General features: G+C 37.4%; 3 protein-coding genes across 4 annotated transcripts; 2 read left to right on the plus strand and 1 right to left on the minus strand.

Moving 5' to 3' along the window:
• The first annotated feature begins 162 nt into the window (after positions 1-162).
• riox1 (ribosomal oxygenase 1) lies at positions 163-4,878 on the plus strand. Of its 2 annotated transcripts, XM_055186133.2 has the most exons (16): positions 169-319; positions 731-757; positions 858-992; positions 1,070-1,221; positions 1,472-1,571; positions 1,673-1,786; positions 1,938-2,044; positions 2,132-2,239; positions 2,470-2,504; positions 3,049-3,227; positions 3,405-3,509; positions 3,596-3,737; positions 4,137-4,257; positions 4,340-4,439; positions 4,518-4,604; positions 4,716-4,878. In XM_055186133.2, exons 1-16 carry the CDS (start codon positions 260-262, stop codon positions 4,782-4,784), a joined length of 1,641 nt encoding a protein of 546 aa, XP_055042108.2. In that variant the 5' UTR covers positions 169-259; the 3' UTR covers positions 4,785-4,878. The 2 variants fall into 2 exon arrangements, with proteins under 2 accessions (XP_055042109.2, XP_055042108.2); XM_055186134.2 differs by lacking the exon at positions 731-757 and having other exon boundaries at positions 163-319.
• A 586-nt stretch (positions 4,879-5,464) lies between these two features.
• Positions 5,465-6,427, minus strand: LOC129429510 (NADH dehydrogenase [ubiquinone] 1 beta subcomplex subunit 1). Its single transcript, XM_055186263.2, has 3 exons — positions 6,294-6,427; positions 5,707-5,851; positions 5,465-5,622 (listed from the first exon to the last, which is right to left on the minus strand). The coding sequence occupies exons 2-3, from the start codon at positions 5,844-5,846 to the stop codon at positions 5,586-5,588; spliced, it is 177 nt and encodes a 58-aa protein (XP_055042238.1). The 5' UTR covers positions 5,847-5,851; positions 6,294-6,427; the 3' UTR covers positions 5,465-5,585.
• Positions 6,428-6,688: 261 nt separating this feature from the next.
• On the plus strand, positions 6,689-19,007 carry cpsf2 (cleavage and polyadenylation specific factor 2). Its single transcript, XM_055186262.2, has 15 exons — positions 6,689-6,849; positions 7,373-7,541; positions 7,623-7,782; positions 7,893-7,998; positions 8,646-8,775; positions 8,871-8,986; positions 9,222-9,409; positions 9,611-9,901; positions 10,011-10,111; positions 10,226-10,429; positions 10,694-10,846; positions 12,960-13,185; positions 13,439-13,750; positions 13,855-13,989; positions 18,712-19,007. The coding sequence occupies exons 2-15, from the start codon at positions 7,393-7,395 to the stop codon at positions 18,802-18,804; spliced, it is 2,364 nt and encodes a 787-aa protein (XP_055042237.1). The 5' UTR covers positions 6,689-6,849; positions 7,373-7,392; the 3' UTR covers positions 18,805-19,007.
• The last annotated feature ends 4,534 nt before the right edge of the window (positions 19,008-23,541 follow it).

A 23,541-nucleotide genomic window follows, 5' to 3' on the forward strand; every position in this document is an offset into this window, starting at 1 on the left:
TTTTCTGATTTTAGATTTTTTGTTTTGTTTAGCACTTCACTACGGTGGCCTCCGTACTACCCCGGGTGTTAACAAACATATTTATACTAAAAGCCAAATAAAGTTCGAAAATGTTTTATTTTAATGTACTTTAAATACGTTTGTGCTTGTCCACGCCGGTAGGTGGCAGTATGTGGACAGTCAGATTGTTTCATCTCATGCAGAAGAAAACGGTTCATGTGGCTCATGTGTTTAATGTGTGTAGTCTGTAATTTTAGCCATGGATAGAAAACACATGTCCGCATTATCTATTTATCAATCATTACCAACGCGGGTACAGGTATGAATATTTAAATATAAAAATGTATAATGTATTTTCACGCGAAACCTTTTAAAGGGGCGTGGATCAGTTAAAAAGTCAAGCAAATCAGTGGCATATGAAAGGGTTTTAATATACATTAAATATGCCATTTGCAATATAGAAAGTGTGGAGAAATCATGTAACTGTTGTCTTACTGACAATAATAAGCAGCACTACTCATCAAAAGTTAAATAAATGTATTCTCCTCCTAACCTTAAGCTATACACATTTAATGTAAGGTTCATGCTTGATAATCACAGTTCTTTATAAAGTAATATTTTAGCTGAAGACCATGTAATGTCTGATGAATAACGAATGAGTAGACATGGACAAACGTTTAATTTGTTGTAACATGTTAATACTGCAGTATGCCTTCTTATTGCCTCCTAGGATAAATTGCTTCATAGTTTTCCTCAGGTCAGTTAGAATAAAAGCATCTGCTAACGTACCATGATATCTGATAGCACCAAGTATTTTAAAAAAAGTCTGTAAGTTTAATAGTATGATTTTTTTGCAGGCTCAGTCTCCACCAGCAAAGAAACCCAAAAAGAAAGTGAATGTCCCCCAACCCAACAAGAAAACGAATAAAAAGAAAAGAGTGAAAGCTTTGAAATCCAGCACAAATCCCAGCAGCAGTGATAAAGCTCAATATGTGAGTGTCTGACTTTATACAAGAGTCTCAGTGTTAGTGGAAATATTAAAACTTATAGATTTGATGTGTTTTCTCAGGAGTCTCGCGTGAGCGATGACAGCGGAGGATTTGATAATCCAGCTCTTGACAAGCTTCTGACGGATCTAGCGAAGGTCAACAACAGCAGAGAAAGAGCCAACAGACTTTTCCAGTGGCTTATTCATCCAGTCCAAGCTAAAACCTTCTTCAGGTCCACACACATTACATTTAACACTTGTCAAACACTTTTATCCAAAGCAAAATAGGTTGCATTAAAAGTTTACTTTTTTTCTTTAAAAAAAAATCAAACCTTTGTGTTACAAATGCAATGCTACAGTACCACTCAAATGCACTCAAATCTGACCACAGATCCTTGAAAAAACATTACCCTTAATTTTGCATAAAGGAAAAATATTAGTTAACCTGTGAGTGTATTATTGATTTTTTTGTTTACATTACAGAGATAATTGGGAGAAGAAACCGATTTTAATCCAGCGACAGAATCCAGACTATTATAAAGGACTCTTTTCAACTGCAGAGTTTGATCAGATTTTAAGAAATGTAAGTTGATTCTGCTGTTTGATTTGAAGTGACTCTGGTTTAGATCATCTAATGTGAATGATAATAGGGTGTCAGATGATAACGTTCAGTGTTTTGCTCAGGATAATGTTCTGTATGGAGTGAATCTAGATGTGACGAGCTACACAAATGACACAAGAGAGACGCACAATCCTCCAGGAAGGGCATTACCGTACACGGTGTGGGACTTCTATGAGGTACAGAATCCATGTTGTTGTTTATTATATTATTTAATGGATATAAAATGTATAAATGAATATGTAGATGAAGTGCTGTTCTTTGAGAGAGGTGTACAGTACATTTAGTGGATGTGTTTCAGCATCGATGTTGTTATTGTTTGTTTTTTAGAGCGGTTGTTCTATCAGAATGCTTAATCCTCAAGCTTTCTCCTCCACTGTATGGCAAGTGCTGTCTATTCTTCAGGAGATGTTTGGCAGTATGGCGGGCGCAAATACATATGTGATGTTAACCGATTACTCAAAAACATAATTTAATTAGGTTCCTTTGTTTTTTACACTTGTTTTCTCTGTCAATCCCTTCAGATATCTGACACCAGCTGGGACGCAGGGCTTTGCCCCACACTATGATGACATTGAAGCGTTTATTGTTCAGCTGGAGGGTAAAAAGCACTGGAGAGTTTACAACCCTCGGTGAGTTTTCACTTTACCTGATCCATGTCAGAGCTGTACGGATTAGTTTGATATTTCATGATATAATGCAATGACATTAATATTTGTTATTAGTGTGGTTTAAGTGTCCAAATACTTAATAGGGCCATTGTATGTTTATTAACCTGTTTCTCTGCTAAATAAGCTTGAAGGTAAATTCAGTTACATTTCTATCTAAAATAACTAGTAACAGCTTATTTTGTGTTCTGTAGTTCTGAAGACGAAGTATTGCCTGTGGTCTCCAGCCGTAAGTACTCTTTACATTCACATATGGAGTTACGGACTGACCTAAATGATCGCTTGAGTATTGAGTACCACAGTATGTATGGGTGAAGTGTGAATACATTTTGGACAAACTGCGCCCACCATGTTTTCATTGTCATGTGACCCATATGTTCTGTGACCTCTGATGTAATCCGAACAATCACAACCAAGTAAATAATTAATTTATGTGTTGTTTAACAAGAACAATTACATCACAATAAATACATTATTTGTAACCTTAAAGTTAAAAGCCATATGGTTTATAGACTTTCTGCTTTTTTTATTATATTCACTTTTTTTATTTTTGTGCCTCACTGCCTCCTCAGCTTGCATGACCTCACGAGATAATAAAGTGTCCATCACTACACACTTAAAAATCTAGCTGGAAGTAATAGTTCATCTGGGTACTGTTGAATTTGGACATACTACTTGACTCGCATACTGATTTTCACCTACTACAGTATGTAGTATAGACGTAGGCAATTTGGGACACAGCAGTTATAAGCTGTGTTGTCTTCTTCTTTAAGCTAATTTCAATCAGGCAGAGATCGGGCAGCCTGTCATGGATGTGGTGCTGGAAGCAGGCGATCTGCTGTATTTTCCTCGAGGTTTCATTCATCAGGGTGAATGTCTGCCTGATGCCCATTCACTGCACATCACCATCTCCTCCTTCCAAAAAAACAGCTGGGGAGATCTGCTGCTGAAAGTACAGCCATTCACTTTCTCTTATACTGTAGAAGTTGAAAGAATTTGAATATTAACATTAAATAACTAATCAGTACTTGTTTGTATATATTGATGATGTTTACACGTGACCTGGACTAAATCAATTTAGGATTAGATGTGAAGAAATGTGAGGTGAGTGAATTGATTTGAATTGCAGTTGATGCCAGCAGCAGTGCAGATCGCCATGGAGGACGATGTTGAGTTTAGGAAGGGATTACCGCTCGATTACCTTCAGTTCATGGGGGTTCAGTACTCTGAGAAGGTATATGTGTGCTGAAAGTTTGATTATTCTGTTGAAACCAGCTCTATTGAAAAGTAAAGTTAAAAGTTTTTGGTGCTTGTGAACAGGAAGATCCACGGCGAGATAAATTCATGGCACACGTTCAAGGTCTGATGAAGAAACTGGTTCATTTTGCACCAGTAGATGCTGCTGTGGATCAGAAAGCCAGAGAGTTCCTGCACGACTGTCTTCCTCCTATGCTGACCGCAGGTCAGTTTCACAAAAAAAACTCTATTAAAGCCACTCAAAGCTGTCCCACAGTTATTTTACCACAGTTCATTGCCGAGTAAAATCTGTCTGTAATTAGAATTGTAATGTATAAAAGACAAAGATGTCAATAATAAAATTGATAAGGTACTCGAGACAAATTATGCAAATATTAAAAGCAAAAATATGTATGAACAGAACTTAAAGCCGTCCTTCCACTGGAAAAATAGTCCGTGATTGACTGTGAACAATAATGATTCACAAATGTTTACAATATAGTTAATTAGCTGTTAATGCAATATGCTGCATTATTAATTAAAATTAGGCATGTATTTGTCCCAAAACTAAATCTGTAAAGATGAAATGTTTACACAAAGAGATGATGATGTTTGTGATTTGTAGAGGAACATGCCAGCAGTGTGTATGGAGCTCCTGTCCGCTGGGGAGATGGAGAAGCTCTTAATGTGAATGTTCAGATTAAAGGCCAAACTCAAATCAGACTCGTGCGTGCCGGAGCTGCCAGGTAACAGAGTCTGATCTCTCTCACGCTGAATCGACTGCACAATGTTTATAAAAACATGACAGTGGTATCTTTGTTTCTTCAGGTTGTGCAGTAATGGAGACAATGTTTTGCTTTGCTACACTACAGAGAACTCAAGAGTTTATCATAAAGAAGAGCCCAAGAGCTTTGAGATACAAGCGGAGGTAAACTTTTATACAAAATGGTTTGTTTGTACCTTTTATGAACACTTGGTAGATCCTCTCTCTCTTTTTTTTAATCAGCACATAGATGCCATGGAGTTTCTCATTCATTCATATCCAAAGTTCATCACGGTTTCCAGTTTACCATGTGACACAGCGGCTGCAAAGGTAATACATAGATAAACTAAAGAATTCTTAAACGTGGCTTATTATATTTATTTATTTATTATATTGTGTACTTGTATTATGTTTAGTTTGAAATGGAGTTTGTTTTTGCAGGCATCTCTGGCAGAGCTGCTCTTTGAGAAAGGATTGATCCACACAGCCAAACCTTTGACTGCTGAATAAAAATATTTTCCTTGTTGTTCAAATGACATAAAAAATCTCAAATCTGTGTGCTTTGTTAAACAGCGATGTAATAAAATATAAGTGCATTATTATAGATACTACAAACAAACATTTCTTTATTATAAAAAACTCACGTTTACATCATACTTGATGATGCAAAACCAGGCATAAAATAGAAAAAACTCAGTTTAGACATTATATATATATATATATATATATATAGCTCTAGTGGTTATTTTAAGTTATACCATGGGCCTGTTGAACGCTTTATTCTCATTGGTTGAGAAATATTCCACGGGTGTTATTATTTTTCTGTAAACTACACACCTTTTCTGTCTAATAACCACCAAAGCAATGTCTGTGGTAACCGTGGTATAAGCAGAGTAATTGACTTGAGTACTCTGAATTATTTGAAAATAAAGCACACGCTTCGAGTCATGGCGCATTACCACCTTAGGTGTGTATTATTTTTGAATAATTAAACAGCCCGCCGTCAATTATTCCTTACACGTTTGACATGTCATGTGTGCGGTTATCGAAAAAATAATGCATACCCGTAGAACATTTCTCAATTCATCAAAATAAAGCGTTTAACAGCCCTGTGGTATAAGATGCTGTATTCAACACACACACACACACACACACACACATTTACTTGTGTAAATAAAAACCATAAGGAATAAGAGAACTAAATGCAAAATTTATTGTGCCAACATGTTTTGAAACAGACACAGTATCTGGACAGACAGTATACACATTCAGACAACCAAAGGGTCCAATAAATATCACTGCAGGTACATCTCACTTCCACGTGTACTGCTCACCGGGTTTCAGTTCCCTAAAATAATAAAATTATACATTTAGATCATTGACTAAATCATGGCATCATTTTAAATGTTTTTTATATGAGGGAATAGATGACCTGCTGTATAAAGCGCTCTTGTTTCTGAATGCTGTGAGTTTCTGGTCATTCCTTCTGTCCAGATAAACACCAATGACGAAACCCAAAGGGACCAAAATATTCACCCAGTGTTCACGAATCGCTGCTGCAAAGTTCACCATGATGCCTTTAATGAAAGAAAAGACATGTCTGATGATTTCACATCACCTGTAAGCTTACATCTAAAGTCACTGTATGATCAAAGCCATTTGATACAGCTGCCATATCTAGTTACATTTCAATGGCTCTGCTGTTTGACAAATATATTGAAATACTCCATGTAGTCTCAACCTGCATGCAATACCTTTCTGCAAAAACATACAGTGTAAACCTCCGGTCTAAACGGAGCAAAGAACAAAGGCAAATCGAAATGTCAAAAGTGAATATTGGGCTGAAGGTGAATGTAACTTACTAACGTTAGGCCCGTTTAAAACTATCTGCTACTTTAATAGCATAAACACGCGATGTAATTTTAAATTCTTACAGCTCTTAAAGAAAAGTTAAATATTCCTGAATGAGCATTTAAATGTGTCTGTTAATAAAATAAATACGCATTTAATCACATTTACCTTCCAATGGATTCCTCTGTGCTATTAGCACAACAGCATTAGCCGAAGGGGTCACTGGACTAAACCAAATATCAACATGTCAGGGGAGGAACTACAAGCCGAATATCAAAACACTGTGTTTAAAAAATATGTTGTGTGTATAATTTTGTGGAATTTTATTTCTTTTCATATTTAGATTATTTAAACATTACTGAATTAAGAAAAACACAATTAATTAAATTAATACACAATTAAGCTCTCACCTTTTTATTCATATTCTCAAAAACGACAATTGTGGACTATTTTTGTTGAACAAATATCGTCCTTATATTTATGTTATTATGTGGTATTGTGTATCAAAAAACCAAGCAAAAAGAGATTTTAATTATTTTAAAAACATTTTTTCTAGTCGCGTCAGTGGTAGAGTCTGGTCATGTGACGTCATCAGCGGGAGTTATGGCGGCTCGGCTCGTGCAGGTTCCTGTGTAACAGTGAATTAAAGATGATTTTTCGGTGTTTACAATGTTTTATAGTTACCAAACTTGTTAGTAACCACAAGTGACATAGCGAGATACGGGTATGCAAAGTTTTATTTACGCATGTTTAATAATTTTATTTGAACACGTTGTGTTTTTCTTCTGTACTGCTGGTATTAAATGAGTTTGATGAGGAGAAGCTAGAATCATCATTCTGTAAGGTTAACTTATGGATTAGATGTTTAGGTCAACTTCATATCAGCGTAATATCATCATGTAGATAATAATAATAATAATGTGGTCGTTCATTATTTGGCAGTTTTTATAGACCAACAAATAGCTTTTCTCTTTCAGTGTCTTTTTAAAACGGGTTTGTGCATTTTCAGTGTATTCAATGAGACATGTTTAATTTTTTTTATTTCTTTTATGTATTTTCTATTGTTTTGTGATTCTTTATTCGTTCTGTGATCATTCAGACAAATTAAAAAGTAATGTCTTATATTACAGCAGCTGGTTTCCTCTGTATGGAGAAAACACAACACATGCTGGTCTTATGAGGATGAGATGTGAAAATATATTTAAAACATAAAGAGTTAAATCATTCTGTTATATTCATCCTCACAGTGTGACCGTCAGAAGACAAGATGACGTCCATCATCAAACTGACGGCTCTGTCCGGTGTCCAGGAGGAATCGGCTCTGTGTTACCTGTTACAGGTGGATGAGTTTCGTTTCCTGCTGGACTGCGGCTGGGATGAAAACTTTTCCATGGACATCATTGATTCCCTAAAGAGGTGCGCGACCATCTGTTAAAGTGTTTTTAGTGTTATGTCCTGTGTGTTACTGTGTTTAATGTCCTGTCCTGTCTCTCTCAGGTATGTACATCAGGTGGATGCAGTGTTGCTCTCTCATCCTGATCATCTTCACCTGGGAGCTTTGCCGTACGCTGTGGGCAAACTGGGACTTAACTGCACCATCTATGCCACCATCCCGGTCTACAAGATGGGCCAGATGTTCATGTACGATCTTTATCAGGTGAGACAGATCTCCAGAGTTCACACTAGTGCATTGAAAGCAGCAAACACAGCTTAACATATCAGCACATATTGATTAAAGGTAAATATTAACCTCGCCTTCTGTCGTAGTCCCGACACAACACAGAAGATTTTGGTCTCTTCACGCTGGATGATGTGGATTCAGCATTTGACAAAATCCAGCAGTTAAAATACTCACAGATCGTCAACTTGAAAGGTAAAACATATCTGTGACCCTATAATGACTTTTCTTAATTCACTTGTCTCATGAAGATCTGCTTAAAGGCGGGGTGCATGATCTCTGAAAGCCAATGTTGACATTTGAAATCACCCAAGCAAACACGCCCCTACCCCAATCGAATCTGGACTTTCTTTTGATAGAGCCACCCCACACATAAGCAACACAGGCAACGATGTTGTTTAGTAGACACGCCCCTTACTGCTGATTGGCTACAAGTGTGTTTTGGTACTCAGCCTGACTCCCTTTTCCAAAGCTTTTTAAAACAATCATGCACCCCACATTTAAGCATTGAAATAAACCAGGTTTAAAGGACTAGTTCACCCCCAAATTACAAATCGCTTGTATTTTACTTATCGCTTTACCTCAATCTCATAAGACATTTTAATAACTATGGATAAGATTCTGGGGCACTATCCAATGCCTTTGCAAATCTGAAAAGAGCCAAGATATTATTTAACTCAACAAACGGTGTTATATAGTCGTATAGATCTAGGATAGCTTGAGGGTGAGAGAATATGGACATATTTTGATTTCGGGGTGGAGTATTCCTTTAGTTCACCACATTTGTTATAAGATGTTTGTTTCGACAATCTTGACAGTTGATTATGATTTATGAATGAAAGGAAAAGGTCACGGTCTGTCCATCACCCCTCTGCCCGCCGGTCACATGATCGGTGGAACGATTTGGAAAATCGTTAAAGATGGAGAGGAAGAGATTGTGTATGCCGTGGATTTCAATCACAAGAGGGAGATGTAAGTGAAGAAAACATCACCCATATATGATGATTCTGTCATTATTCACTCTGTCCTGTCTTTAATGTGATGACGCTGTTAATGTGTTCTGTTAGTCATCTGAACGGCTGTTCCCTGGAGACCATCAGCAGACCGTCTCTCCTCATCACCGACTCCTTCAATGCTTCATACGTGCAACCTCGCAGGAAACAGCGTGATGAGCAACTGCTCAGTAAGAGTTTATGTATTTAAGAAAACAGAAACCGCTTTCCTATGTTCAAATATTTTATCTATTTGTCATAAGACAGACGTTGTCTGAGTGGTTGAAAAAATTCAACATTTGCTTTGACCAACAGCTTTAGTTTAGGGCAGGGTTACCTTATTGTCTAACCAATGACAGGGGAGAGATTTTGCTTTGCATTTTAATGTGTGTGTGACCGTGTGTCTGTAATGTCCATTCCCCTCAGCCAATGTCATGGAGACCCTCCGCGGTGATGGGAATGTGTTGATCGCTGTGGACACCGCGGGGAGAGTACTGGAGCTCGCACAGCTTCTGGATCAGATCTGGAGGACCAAAGACGCAGGCCTGGGTGTCTACTCTCTCGCCCTGCTCAATAATGTCAGCTACAATGTGGTGGAGTTCTCAAAGTCCCAGGTCATTTATTTTTATTTATAAATCAGTTTAACTGATGGGGTGTTTGTAAGAATGAAAGACACCCGGGGAACACACATACTTTTAAAAACCATACTGTATACTTTGGATAAAAGCATCTGCCAAATGCATAAATATAAGACACCGCACCACTCTTTCAGGGTAAACTTCAGTGGGATACTTGATTCTCATGTTCTCTCACAGGTGGAGTGGATGAGCGATAAACTCATGCGATGTTTCGAGGACAAACGCAACAACCCCTTCCAGTTTCGGCACCTGTCCCTCTGCCACGGTCTGTCAGATCTGTCCCGTGTGCCGAGTCCCAAGGTGGTTCTGTGCAGCCAGCCCGACCTGGAGTCCGGTTTCTCACGAGAGCTCTTTATTCAGTGGTGCCAGGACCCTAAAAACTCTGTGATCCTCACGTATCGGACCACACCGGGAACGCTGGCCCGATACCTCATCGATAACCCAGGGGAGAAGAGGATCGACCTGGAGGTGAGGATTGTGGAAATATGAGACAACGTTGCTGTCGTTTTAGAGATCAATAATGTTTGCAAAGCCAAACTTTTTGCATAAGTCTATTATTTTTTTTTTACAAAAACAGATAAGAAAACGCTGCAGATTGGAGGGCAGAGAACTGGAGGAATACTTGGAGAAAGAAAAGTTGAAAAAAGAAGCTGCTAAGAAATTGGAGCAGGCGAAAGAGTGAGTGTGATGATGAAATACTGTCTGAGAGACTTTTATTTACTTATATTAGAAATTACCACTGAAAACCAAATTATTGACCATTTATTCATTTTGTGTTTTGATGATGTTCAGGGTGGAGTTGGACTCGAGTGATGAGAGCGATATGGAAGATGATCTGGAGCAGCCAGCTGTGGTGAAGACCAAACATCATGACCTGATGATGAAGGGCGAGGGAGGAAGGAAGGGCAGCTTCTTCAAACAGGCCAAGAAATCTTACCCTATGTTTCCCACTCATGAGGAGAGGATTAAATGGGACGAGTATGGAGAAATCATCAGGTGAACGTCTATAATGATATTAATGTGGTTCTACATATGTTCACAGTTACATAAATGCAAGTTTAATTATTGATTGTTTAGGCTCTTAAAGTCAACATAAAACAGCTCTTCCAACCCACTGTCATTCTTTAGTAGTGGGATATTTTAGGATGTTTTTGACTTTTAAGGGGTTTGTCCTAATAATTTGTCATTTAGAGTCCTCCTTAACTGTTTTTATGGTGTAATCTTTTCATTGATTTCACGTGTAATGACTTCTGACCACAGGCCGGAGGAGTTTCTGGTTCCTGAACTTCAAGCCACTGAAGAGGAGAAAAGTAAACTGGAGTCTGGATTGACTAATGGAGATGAGCCGATGGAGCAGGACCTGTCTGATGTTCCCACTAAATGTACCAGTATCACACAAACATTTGATATCAGGTCAGTGTCCACCACTTCAACACATATGGGCTGTTTACACCTGGTATTCAGATGCGGTCGATCGCATCAAAAGTGGATGATGCTAAAGTGTAAACGGGGTTTGAGTTTGTCCACTTTTAACCACATTCAGAGGTAGTCGAAAATGTGATCGAATGTGTTGGAGCACCCACAAAAGATCACCTACTCTCCGCATATTGAGCTAATGTGTGATGTACTGAGTACAATGTTTTTACATCAGTCCTGACTTCTAGCTTCTCTCTGCCTCTTTCATTGGTTTCATTTTGCGAGCGTGTGAAAGTTGCGGGAGCTTATTTCATTAACTCTTTCCCCACCAGCGTTTTTTTAAAAAGTTGCCAGCAAGAGCCAGCATTTTCTTGGTTTTTAGATTTAATGCCTTCAAGAAATATTCTTCTTGAAATATTTAAACATACAATATATCAATTTAAAGAACAGATTCTCTGCTTTCAAACAAAAAAGTTTCATCCTACCTTTATTAGTTCTCTTTTTTTACCTCTCAAATATGGGTAAGTTTCTTCAACAACACCATATTTTGAGCAAAAAGCTAAGATAATTGCATTTTTGTGAAGGACTTTTGATAGAGATCAGATGCAGAGCGATTCTCAAAAACATACACGGACATACAGCTGTTTGCTCTAGGGTAGGGGTCTTCAACTACTCTACTTCGAGGGCCAGATTTAAAAAATTTAAAAATGATGCGGGCCAACTTTTACCCCTTTTTTACTTGTTATTTATATTTTTTTACTTTTACCTATTATATATTATGTTGTTCTTGTTACTTTTTGTTATAGGTCATATATTAAAAAGTATGCATTTTCTTAAACTACTTTTGTTTATAAATTTTTACATTTCAAGTATTCACAACATATAGTCAGTTTTCTCCTAATAACTAAAGTTTCACTTCATGTTTTCTTTTTTAATATTTTAAAGATATATCGGCTAAACCACCTTTTCCATTGTACACTATATTCAGACATGGTTGTTGGAGTTCGCCCCCTAGTGGCAGTCATAATTCAATTTCAGTTTTATCATAAATCCTTGTCAACTTCGGAGAGATGCTCATTCCAGCACTAACCTCAAACCTATGAATATATTAAAGTTAATAATTGACTTATCAGTAATCAATCGTTTTTAAAGGATTCAAGTGTTACTGATAAACTTAAACAAAACATGATTTATAATTTTGACCGTGCACACAGGGTTTTGATTGGGACACTGAAATATATCACTTCTGGTTGGGGTGTCACATGAAGCATCCAAAGCTCAAATTGTATCAGAAAATTATGCACCCGCAGATGGTTGGCACTTCACGCAGCCCCTTTCCAACTCTCCTTCCGGTTTATTGGCTGTTTGTCATGTATAGTTGGAAGGTAAAAATAACCACGCTGATTTTAAATCAGACAAAGATGACCAGCGGGCCGGATAAAAATGATTGGAGGGCCGGATTTGGCCTGTGGGCTGCCAGTTGACTAGCTCTGCTCTAGGGCAATACTTCTGGGTTGTATAAGTTGCGGAAGATCGCCACCTGGTCGATAATAGCGTTATTGCGGAAAGCTGGATATACTTGTCATTGGGAGGGAAGCATTTTCTCTTAATTGACGAGGGAAATTTGCTCTTAAATATCAGAGAAAGCTCTTACATATAAACATACAAAACTCTGTGCAACATGTTTACTAATAACACGAGCAGCGGACTCTGACCTAATAGTTTGCGCAATTTTAAACCCGTCATTTCTCCCGCTGGTGTTTTAAAGAGATTCACCCACAGACCACCCCCTAAGAAATCGGGACAGAAGCGGTCAAAAGTGGACAAAAGAGACAGGTTTAAACATGAATGTGTCTCTCTCGTCCACTTGTGATCTGATCGACCAAAACGCATCTTCATACCAGGTATAAACAGCCCCATAGACCTGTCATTCAACACCCGCCAGAGCAATGGGGTTCAATCTTCTGTGGTTTTTGTAATTGTTACTTTTTAAATAAATTACCGAATTCATATCCAGTACTGAAATTTGTATTGTATTGTAGATTTGCTCAGACATTGTGACAGACAGACATCATAGATGCTTTCTCTTTTTTTTTGCTGTGATCTTTAGAGCACGAGTTACATACATCGATTATGAGGGTCGTTCTGATGGTGACTCTATTAAGAAGATTATAAACCAGATGAAGCCCAGACAGCTGATCATTGTTCATGGTCCACCTGAAGCCAGTCAGGATCTGGCTGACTCCTGTAAGGCGTTCAGTGGAAAAGACATCAAAGTTTATACTCCTAAACTTCACGAGACTGTGGACGGCACCAGTGAAACACACATTTATCAGGTGACATGTCCTTAACAAATGCCTGCTTTTCGTTTGAATTAAAGGGGCTACGTTTGATACTTTTGTAGTACTTATGCTGCTAATTTTCACCTGCCATCTTGCCGATCATTGTGTATAAATCACAATTTTGTTCATCAAGATGCTAAACACTACCATGTCTGCTATATCGAATTGAGCAACATCGAAAGTATCTGGCTTTTAAGTTTTTCCTGTGTGGTAAATGAATGTTTGGTTTTGTTCTTGTCTTGTTCAGGTGAGACTGAAGGATTCATTGGTCAGTTCTCTTCAGTTCTGTAAAGCCAAAGACACGGAGCTGGCCTGGATCGATGGCGTCCTGGACATGCGTGTGGAGAAAGTGGATACAGGAGTCATCGCAGAGGTTGGAGATGTGAAGGATGAAGGGGAGGATGGAGATCAGGCCATGGATGTCTCAGCGGACCTGATGACTGAACCCAGCAGCGCAGCTAACCAGCGGGCCATGAAGACTTTGTTTGGAGAGGATGAGCGAGAGATCTCGGAGGAGAGTGATGTCATACCAACTCTCGAACCCCTGCCTGCTCATGAAGTGAGTCTGTAAAAACAGACAAATCAGGACATTTAATATAGAAACAATCCTGATGATCAGATGTTTGTAAATTAGACTGAGTAACATGTGTTTTTATTCACCAGGTACCAGGTCATCAGTCTGTGTTCATCAATGAACCGAGACTATCGGACTTTAAACAGGTTCTTCTGCGTGAAGGGATCCAGGCGGAGTTTGTCGGTGGAGTGTTGGTGTGTAATAATCTAGTGGCTGTGAGGAGAGTAAGTGACTTTTTAGCTCGTATCATTATAAAAATTTGTGACATGCTGTCATCTGAATTAAATATTGAATTTACCGTTTGCAAATAAAAGTTTTTGTTTACATCATATATATGTGTGTATACTGTGTATAATAATTATGTATATATAAATACACATGCATGCATGAATATATTTAAGAAATATTTACATGTGTGTATATACATGATCATATTTATATATAATTTATAACATAAATATCTCATATATAAATAGTTTTTTTCTTAAAATTGTGTGTGTGTGTGTACATTTATACACAGTACACACACGCATATGATGTAAACAAAAACTTTTAAATCATTATGCAACCCTATTTGAATTGCATTTTTAAAATATTTGTCTTTTTCTGTAAATACAAGCAAGAAGTGTTATAGGAAGAAAATGTGTAACTGTTGATCCATTTCTATCAATTAAAGGGATAGTTCACCCTAAAATGAAAACTCAGTCATCATTTACTAACCCTATTGTTGTATGAGTTTTTTTTTCTGTTGAACACAAAAGGAGATATTTTGATATATGAGGGTAACCACACCGCTAATGGTAGGGGAGAGCGGGGTAAGCTGTCACACGGGTAAGTTGTCACACTGTTAATAACTCCAACACTAGAGGCTCTATCTCAAAAATCAAATAGCCACTTTATGTGACTTCTTCTTCTATAGTCAACTTCCTGTTCACATGTGGTCAAGATCACTGTAATCTGAGGTTAGCACAATTTTCTTATTTTTCTGCTTAAAAAGTAAAAAAAAATCACTTTACATTTTATGCAATACAACTTTGTTAGGTGTGAATGTTTAAAATGATTATTTTGCACAAAATAGAGGAGACCGTAAAGTGTCTTTTGATACTTTAGCTAAAGTGATATGATGAGCTAAACTTGAGATTTAGACAACATTAGCACACAAGTAAGTATGGGGCAAGTTGTCTCAATGACTTTGGGGCAAGTCGTCACATCTGACAACTTGCCCCTGTACAAACAAACACATCGAACATGCTCAGAAAACATGATATAGAAAAGAATAAGCCTCAATCTAGCAAAAAGCTGTTTCAAAAGAAAGGGAAGCAGAAATCTGGACCTATGAAAAACAAGGCAGCTAAAAGAAGAAAAATCATGCAAGAGTCATCATCAGATGATGAAGAGTGCTTCTGCCTCGTCTGTGTAGAGCCATTTTCAAAGAGTCGTCCAAAGGAGACCTGGGTAAAATGTGTAAAATGCAACAATTGGGCCCATGATGCTTGCACCTCAGGCCAGGCAATTTATGTGTGTCAGAATTGTGATTCTGGAGATGAGTCCTATTAGTCATACAGGGCATCTGTTTTGTTCAGAGGTTAAACATGTTAAGTTAAGCAAGTTATCTGCAGCGTTCCATTCAGTTATCTGGTTTTATGTGAAAGCCATAGAACATTTGAACCAAAGTTCAAAGTAAAGTGGTCTTGCCACTTAATTGAAATGTGCATTATTTGGATTGAAATAATTGTTTTTCCAGATTCTCCAGGCACGGATGTTTATATTTCCAGTTTGGTTTGAGTTTAAAAATTAAAATCAATATTCACAATTAAGTAGTTGTGTTCTTATTTTTAGATAATCTAGTGTGACAACTTACCCGCCCTAGTGTGACAACTTACCCTCCGATGGGGCAAATTGTCACAAGTGCACAGTCACTATTCAACAGTCTACAACTCTGTAATGAGATAAGATATAAAGATGTTATGAATACAACATATGTGCCCAAGACTTCCTTCTTTCATTTGGTATGAGATTTATACCATTTTGATGTATGGTGCTCAGTAAATGTTAGACAGTGTGAAAAGTGTGACAACATACCCCGCTCTCCCTTACCCATTGACCCATCCATAGTAGGAAAAACAAATACTATGGAAGTCAATGGGTATGGTCAACTGTGTGCTTAACATTATTTATAAAAAATTGTGATCAACTTAAAAAAGAAATTCATACAGGTTTTGAACAACACGAGGGTGAAGAAATGAGGACCTTTATTTATAAAGCATTTTAACTAGTAAAGTTTACAGTTTTTTAAAGACGCTAGGACACATTTCGCAATACTTAGGTCACTTTTGCAAAACTCTTCACACAGTTCTCCTAACCAACTTTCAGCCCGGCAAAGCAGTTCATTTCACATTCAAAATGCACTACAACTACCAAAACACTTTATTCAGGTCTCAAAGCAACTTATTATTTCAGAACACAAAGGTTGACAGCCGACAAACACACTTTGTCACCCACAAAACAATGACCTAAAAAACACTAACAACATGTAGCATTATACAATGTTTTCAATTTTATTTATATAGCGCTTTTCACAATTGTTCATTGTTGCAAAGCAGCTTTACATGAGTAGATGTAGAGGAGAACACAGAAGATCAATAGATAATATAAGAAGTAGAATATAGTGGCTAAGGATAAACCGTACAAGCGAGTGTAGTAATAATGTAACGTATACAGTAAAGTGCTAAGTTAAGCCAAAGTTGGATGACTCTCCCCGGGACGAAAAAACCCCCTAGAAGAAAACCCTGTGGGAAAAACTCCTAGAAGGACAAAAACCCTTGGGAGAAATTTATAGATAGATAGATAGATAGATAGATAGATAGATAGATAGATAGATAGATAGATAGATAGATAGATAGATAGATAGATAGATAGATAGATAGATAGATAGATAGATAGATAGATAGATAGATAGATAGATAGATACGGTAGGGATAGGAGGCGGGTAAGCGGATTAAACTGGTTAGCCGGTGGTCGTTGGTCGGGCATCGGCTGGTCATCACGTTGAAGGACAGCCAGTAGATCAGTGGTGCGATGACCTTCACAGCAACAGGAACTGGATCTGTTTGTCTCATTGTACTCGGTGCCGAGGACGAGACAGGGGGACAAAAACAGAGTTTTATTAGCGTAGGGGCCGTTCGCGTGTAATGCAAGTGTCACACAGTATTGTGGTTTTAAATTCGCTCGGTTCCAGACAGGCTAACTATTGCGGTGTAAGTATATTACCCATATGAGGTGTGTGAGTACTTTGTTCTAGACAAAAATAACTACTGCGGGATAAACATTTACTGGACATTTTATGTGAATGCTTTGTTAAAGAATGTCTTAAGTTTAGTTTTAAATTGCTCGACTGTGTCTGATACTCGAACATTATTTGGTAAATCATTCCAGAGCTTAGGGGCTAAGTAGGAAAAGGATCTTCCACCTTTAGACATTTTTGATATTCTAGGGATAATTAAGTGATCGCAGTGTACGTGATGGATTGTATTCTGATTGTAATTCTTTAATATACGAGGGCGCTAGGCCATTTAAGGCTTTGTAGGTGATTAGTAATATTTTAAATTGTATGCGATATTTAACCGGTAGAAGATGCCAGAATTGGACTAATGTGGTCATACTTTTTAGATCGAGTAAGCACTCTTGCGGCGGCGTTTTGAACCATCATGTAAAACAAGGACACATCTCTGTTTATAATTCACTGCAATATATGTTACTGGAATGAATCAGATATGATGCAGAATTCGTCAATATTTTATGTAGTTCATTTTTTATTTTTCCAAATATATAATTCAGGGTTTCCGCGGAGTCATAAAGTCATAAAACGTCTTAAATTTAATAATGAAAATTTTAGGCCATAAAAAGTCATAAAAACATCCAGATTTTCCATACAAGGTCATAAATTACATTAGCCACGTCTTAAATTTATATACTCGTTCATTCATTGTTGCCTTTCCCCACAAAAATGCGCTGGCGGCGGCATTCACTCCTTTTGCCTGTTGTAGTTCTGTCTGAGGAATCTGGGTGGGATAATCACAGCGTTCCAGGACTAAAAGGTCCATGCGGCAGTGCAGCAAACAGACTTGTCGGAACTTCTTCAGAAATCCGCAGTCCCGCGCGAACTCCGAACTCTCGAGGGTCAGCTTAGTTTAACTGAAATCTCCAAGTCTATCACAATGGGAAAGTGTACATTTTAACGAGCTATGGCTCGAAGACGGTGTGTTTAGTAGTTGGCTCAAGCCCGTAGCAAACAATCGGTATCAAGCCTATTGCGCACTGTGTAAGAAGGCGCTGGAGCTGTCTATTTTAGGCATAAAAGCCTTACGTTCGCATGCAAAGTCAGAAAAGCATAAAGTTGCTGTAAAAGGTCTGCAGCGGGTGGAGGTGATCAGTCAGTTTTGTTCGGCTCCGTCACTACCCAGTCCAAGTACAGCACAGGATTCCGTTTGTCTCGTATACACTTGTTACTAATTTCAATGAAAGTAAAATTCCTTTCAAAAGTCTTTATTTATTTATTTTTTAATGTTATTTTTCGTTATTCGTGTAGGTCATAAATTTAAATCATAATGGTCATAAAAAGGTCTTAAAAAGTCTTAAATTTGACTGACTAAACCCTGCAAAAACCCTGATAATTGCAAATTCCAAAATATAACAATTTGTATACACACCATCCACTGATACAAATACAATATGCTAATCTGCTCAGTCTTCTCCATTTGGCCAATTGTTTTTATAGCATTTATTTTTATACCCAGGTATTGAGAAATGTGTCCTAGTGTCTGCAAAAAAACTGTAATGTAAAAACTTTAAAAAGCTTACTTGATAGTGTACTTCCCATTACATGCTAATCTGATGACATCATTAGTCTGCTGGAATATTGATCTTTCTCTCTCTCTCCGTTTCAGACGGAGGCTGGTCGTATCTGTCTGGAGGGTTGTCACTGTGATGATTACTATAGGATTCGTCAGCTGTTGTATCAGCAGTATGCTGTTATTTAGCTCTTTAATCCAGAGCTCACTTCACTCTTTTTGGGACTACAGCTCCAATCTTTCATTTTGTAGTTTTTGAGTTGTGTATATTTCATTGTTTTCCCCCATGAGCGTCTGTCTGGACTAAAAATGATGTTTTGTTCAGAACTGCTCAATGCAATGTTTTTTACATTTGTTTTGTTCACTGATAAATTTCAGTTTTGGTAATGAAATGTTGTCTCTGTGATTTTGGATGAGGACATGCCGTCATTTAGTCATTGAGCATTGAATTGTGCTAGATGTTGGGTTCTAGTTTCTAGATGAGGGGTAAAGCGGAGCTTTATACTTCTGCACCGATTGTACGGTGACCCTACGCAGACAGGCGAACCCTACGCAGTAGCCTGATAATGCACCTCTCCCAAAATGTAACAGCGCGTCAATTCTACACAGGCCCCAAGCGCTGTGATTGGTCTGCTTAAACCCCTCCTGTTAGGTCAAAAAGATCTGTCACACATTTCCTTATACAGATTTCCGTTTACGACAGTAAAAACAAAGGTGGGCCAAGTTGAGATGTGATATTTAACTCAAACTGCAACAATATTCGCTCAATATTCACAGATAACATACACAAGCTGCTTCTTCATTTGTGGGTTTACTGGGCAAGTTGCTTCTTTGGCTGATGCTCTGCTATTGTGGGTTACACGCATGGATACTGCCTACTGGTGGTCTGCATGTGTAATAGCACGATGCCTTGAACACCAATGCACCTACAGCGTCAAGGCAACAGCGTAGGTCCTAAGCAGAAGTATAATGAGCGCTTATAATGACTTAAAAACATCTCTTCATGTACTATTTTGCACATGATTTCAAATGACATCATACAAACCTATTTTGTTGTTTTTTCCACATTTAAGGGAATATTTTCATTACCGCAATGTGTTCATGACTGGATTTGGGTTCTTTGATATGGAAATATTTATAATTAAAACATAAAAAAAAAAACTTCAGTGCATGTTATACTATAAACATGTACAGTAAAGAAACATGTGCTATTTGGTGATCATTGGTAAATGTAGAGACAATAATGAGTATAAATGTGTCCAAGAAAAATTTTCTCATCCTCTGCAACAATTTTTAATCATTGTTTAACATTATCAAAAAAAAAGGGACATAATTGACTGTGACACTCAAGATTTTTGTTTGTCATAGTACCTAGACAACTTTTTAGTTCTCATTACCGAAACATGAGTTTGTAAAGGCATATAATTAATGTAATATCATGTTGCGGTAATGATCATCTTAAAAATAAATAATTCTATAGGAAATATTTTTTTAAATCTTCTAAAAATAATGGTTATAGTAAGTTCAGACCTTAATCTTATCTGCAAAAAAAATAAATTGTCTTCAAGGGCTTTTAAAAAATCTGATGCCGGACACCTTCTAAATCAGGATGTCGTGAGAATCACCCGTTTGCTTTATTTGTCAGATGTGGACTGTGACCCATCACACAGAGAATCATGTTTCTCACTGACCCACAGTCTGATAGGTCCAGCTTTACGCTCATTTTCCAGATCTCCAAGAGTTAAACATTCAATTTTTACAGTTTTGGCTGATCTCCAGGTCTGGCTCTAGTACTTTTAGCATAGCTTAGCATAATCCATTGAATCTGATTAGACCATTAGCATCGCGCAAAAAAATAGCAAAAGAGTTTAAATATTTTTCCTATTTAAAACTTGACTCTTCGTGTACTTAGACTGATGGAAAATTAAAAGTTGTGATTTTCTATGCATACAGTATTGTTCAAAATAATAGCAGTACAATGTGACTAACCAGAATAATCAAGGTTTTTAGTATATTTTTTTATTGCTACGTGGCAAACAAGTTACCAGTAGGTTCAGTAGATTCTCAGAAAACAAACAAGACCCAGCATTCATGATATACACGCTCTTAAGGCTGTGCAATTGGGCAATTAGTTGAATTAGTTGAAAGGGGTGTGTTCAAAAAAATAGCAGTGTGGCATTCAATCACTGAGGTCATCAATTTTGTGAAGAAACAGGTGTGAATCAGGTGGCCTCTATTTAAGGATGAAGCCAACACTTGTTGAACATGCATTTGAAAGCTGAGGAAAATGGGTCGTGCAAGACATTGTTCAGAAGAACAGCGTACTTTGATTAAAAAGTTGATTGGAGAGGGGAAAACCTATAAAGAGGTGCAAAAAATGATAGGCTGTTCAGCTAAAATGATCTCCAATGCCTTAAAATGGAGAGCAAAACCAGAGAGACGTGGAAGAAAACGGAAGACAACCATTAAAATGGATAGAAGAATAACCAGAATGGCAAAGGCTCAGCCAATGATCACCTCCAGGATGATCAAAGACAGTCTGGAGTTACCTGTAAGTACTGTGACAGTTAGAAGACGTCTGTGTGAAGCTAATCTATTTTCAAGAATCCCCCGCAAAGTCCCTCTGTTAAAAAAAAGGCATGTGCAGAAGAGGTTACAATTTGTCAAAGAACACATCAACTGGCCTAAAGAGAAATGGAGGAACATTTTGTGGACTGATGAGAGTAAAATTGTTCTTTTTGGGTCCAAGGGCCACAGGCAGTTTGTGAGACGACCCCCAAACTCTGAATTCAAGCCACAGTACACAGTGAAGACACAGTGAAGCATGGAGGTGCAAGCATCATGATATGGGCATGTTTCTCCTACTATGGTGTTGGGCCTATTTATCGCATACCAGGGATCATGGATCAGTTTGCATATGTTAAAATACTTGAAGAGGTCATGTTGCCCTATGCTGAAGAGGACATGCCCTTGAAATGGTTGTTTCAACAAGACAATGACCCAAAACACACTAGTAAACGGGCAAAGTCTTGGTTCCAAACCAACAAAATTCATGTTATGGAGTGGTCAGCCCAATCTCCAGACCTTAATCCAATTGAGAACTTGTGGGGTGATATCAAAAATGCTGTTTCTGAAGCAAAACCAAGAAATGTGAATGAATTGTGAAAATGTTGTTAAAGAATCATGGAGTGGAATAACAGCTGAGAGGTGCCACAAGTTGGTTGACTCCATGCCACACAGATGTCAAGCAGTTTTAAAAAACTGTGGTCATACAACTAAATATTAGTTTAGTGATTCACAGGATTGCTAAATCCCAGAAAAAAAAATGTTTGTACAAAATAGTTTTGAGTTTGTACAGTCAAAGGTAGACACTGCTATTTTTTTGAACACACCCCTTTCAACTAATTGCCCATTTGCACAGCCTTAAGAGCGTGCATATCATGAATGCTGGGTCTTGTTTGTTTTCTGAGAATCTACTGAACCTACTGGTAACTTGTTTGCCACCTAGCAATAAAAAATATACTAAAAACCTTGATTATTCTGGTTAGTCACATTGTACTGCTATTATTTTGAACAATACTCAAACTGGCGTAATAATCAAGGAAAATAATCCCCTGCTATTGAAAGTAGCAAGGGGACTATTTTTGGCTGCTGCGTAATACCACTACGCCTGCTGCAGCCATGTTACAGCAGCAAAGTCCTTGATTATTACGCCAGAATGAGAGTATAGTTCCTAGCCGAATCTGCCTACAAAAAAAATCACATATTTTTATTTTTCGTTTTTCGCTGAATGGATTCCAAAACGGTAAAAATCTGATGTTTAACTCTAGGAGAGCTGGAAAATAAGCATATTTTCAAAAAAAGTGGAGTGTCCCTTTAAATACTCAAACCAATATATCCACAGTCAGATCACATCACTTACTATGGGTGAGATTGAGATCATTTTTCACATTTTATCTTTATGCATATGGCCAATGATTTTATCCAAAATCAGCTTACAGTGAATGGTCCATGGGTTCAAACACATTGCTCTACCACGGAGCTATACAGAAACACAAACAGTTTTCCTAAAGTTATGATGCCTTGCCTGGTAACCTTATGTTTTGTTATTTCCATGTAATCATTTGCAAATGCTCTGAAATAAGACTCGGGCAATGTATTATATTGGAGCCGATAGTTTTAAACAATGTTTTTATTTTTTTTAAATGTATCATGGTAACCTTTAAAATTCCCTGTAAAACCATAGTATCTTTCTTAATCATCCAGTCTCTTATGATATTTACTGTTTGAATCACAGATAACCACACATTTGTTTCCATGAACATTACAGCAATGTGAGACAGCAATAAACCAATTTGTAAGTTTCTGGAGGATGAAAAACAAATAATGCCCTGCTGTAACTATTATTGTACAATATGAGAACAGAGTGCATTGTGGGTAAGGTAACACTGGTGAATGTGTGTGTGAGAGAGAAATGCAGTGGGATATATATCAGATTATATACCATAAGAAACAGTGTTTATTTGTATCTTGTAGGATCCATAGATGCAATGATATATGATTTTGGCAATAATTAATTATACATCACACATCTATAGATTCCTGTAGCTCTGTTTCATTAGCAGTGTAAAGATCAGGGCTATAAAGAAAACATATACTTATATATATAATGTATAGCTTGGATGCACTGTAAGTCACTTTGGATAAAAACTTTTGACAAAATGTATAAATGTAAATCAGAGTTTGCAATCCTCAAAAGGCTTAAAGTAGCATTGATAATGCAAATGATTATTTCTTTGTTGTTTTAATCTGTGATAACCATGTTCTTTATATTTTATGAACTATAAAACTAAAGACTCATATGATTCAATCAATCGTAAATTAAAGCTATTTGTTTAGAGATGTATTAGTGCAACTGAATCACAT

Source organism: Misgurnus anguillicaudatus, chromosome 18 (genome assembly GCF_027580225.2).
Source record: "Misgurnus anguillicaudatus chromosome 18, ASM2758022v2, whole genome shotgun sequence".
Classification (NCBI taxonomy): Eukaryota; Metazoa; Chordata; class Actinopteri; order Cypriniformes; family Cobitidae; genus Misgurnus; species Misgurnus anguillicaudatus.

Bases quoted from the DNA above. Each gene is read 5' to 3' on its own strand.
- LOC129429510 (XM_055186263.2), bottom strand. From the start codon at position 5,846: ATGGTGAACTTTGCAGCAGCGATTCGTGAACACTGGGTGAATATTTTG. The intron at 5,623-5,706 runs GTCATCTATTCC...TTATTATTTTAG, and splicing joins AAGAGCGCTTTATACAGCAG to GGAACTGAAACCCGGTGAGC.
- riox1 (XM_055186133.2), top strand. From the start codon at position 260: ATGGATAGAAAACACATGTCCGCATTATCTATTTATCAATCATTACCA. The intron at 3,738-4,136 runs GTCAGTTTCACA...TGTGATTTGTAG, and splicing joins TCCTCCTATGCTGACCGCAG to AGGAACATGCCAGCAGTGTG. The intron at 4,605-4,715 runs GTAATACATAGA...TTGTTTTTGCAG, and splicing joins GTGACACAGCGGCTGCAAAG to GCATCTCTGGCAGAGCTGCT.
- cpsf2 (XM_055186262.2), top strand. From the start codon at position 7,393: ATGACGTCCATCATCAAACTGACGGCTCTGTCCGGTGTCCAGGAGGAA. The intron at 7,542-7,622 runs GTGCGCGACCAT...TGTCTCTCTCAG, and splicing joins ATCATTGATTCCCTAAAGAG to GTATGTACATCAGGTGGATG. The intron at 8,776-8,870 runs GTAAGTGAAGAA...GTGTTCTGTTAG, and splicing joins TTCAATCACAAGAGGGAGAT to TCATCTGAACGGCTGTTCCC.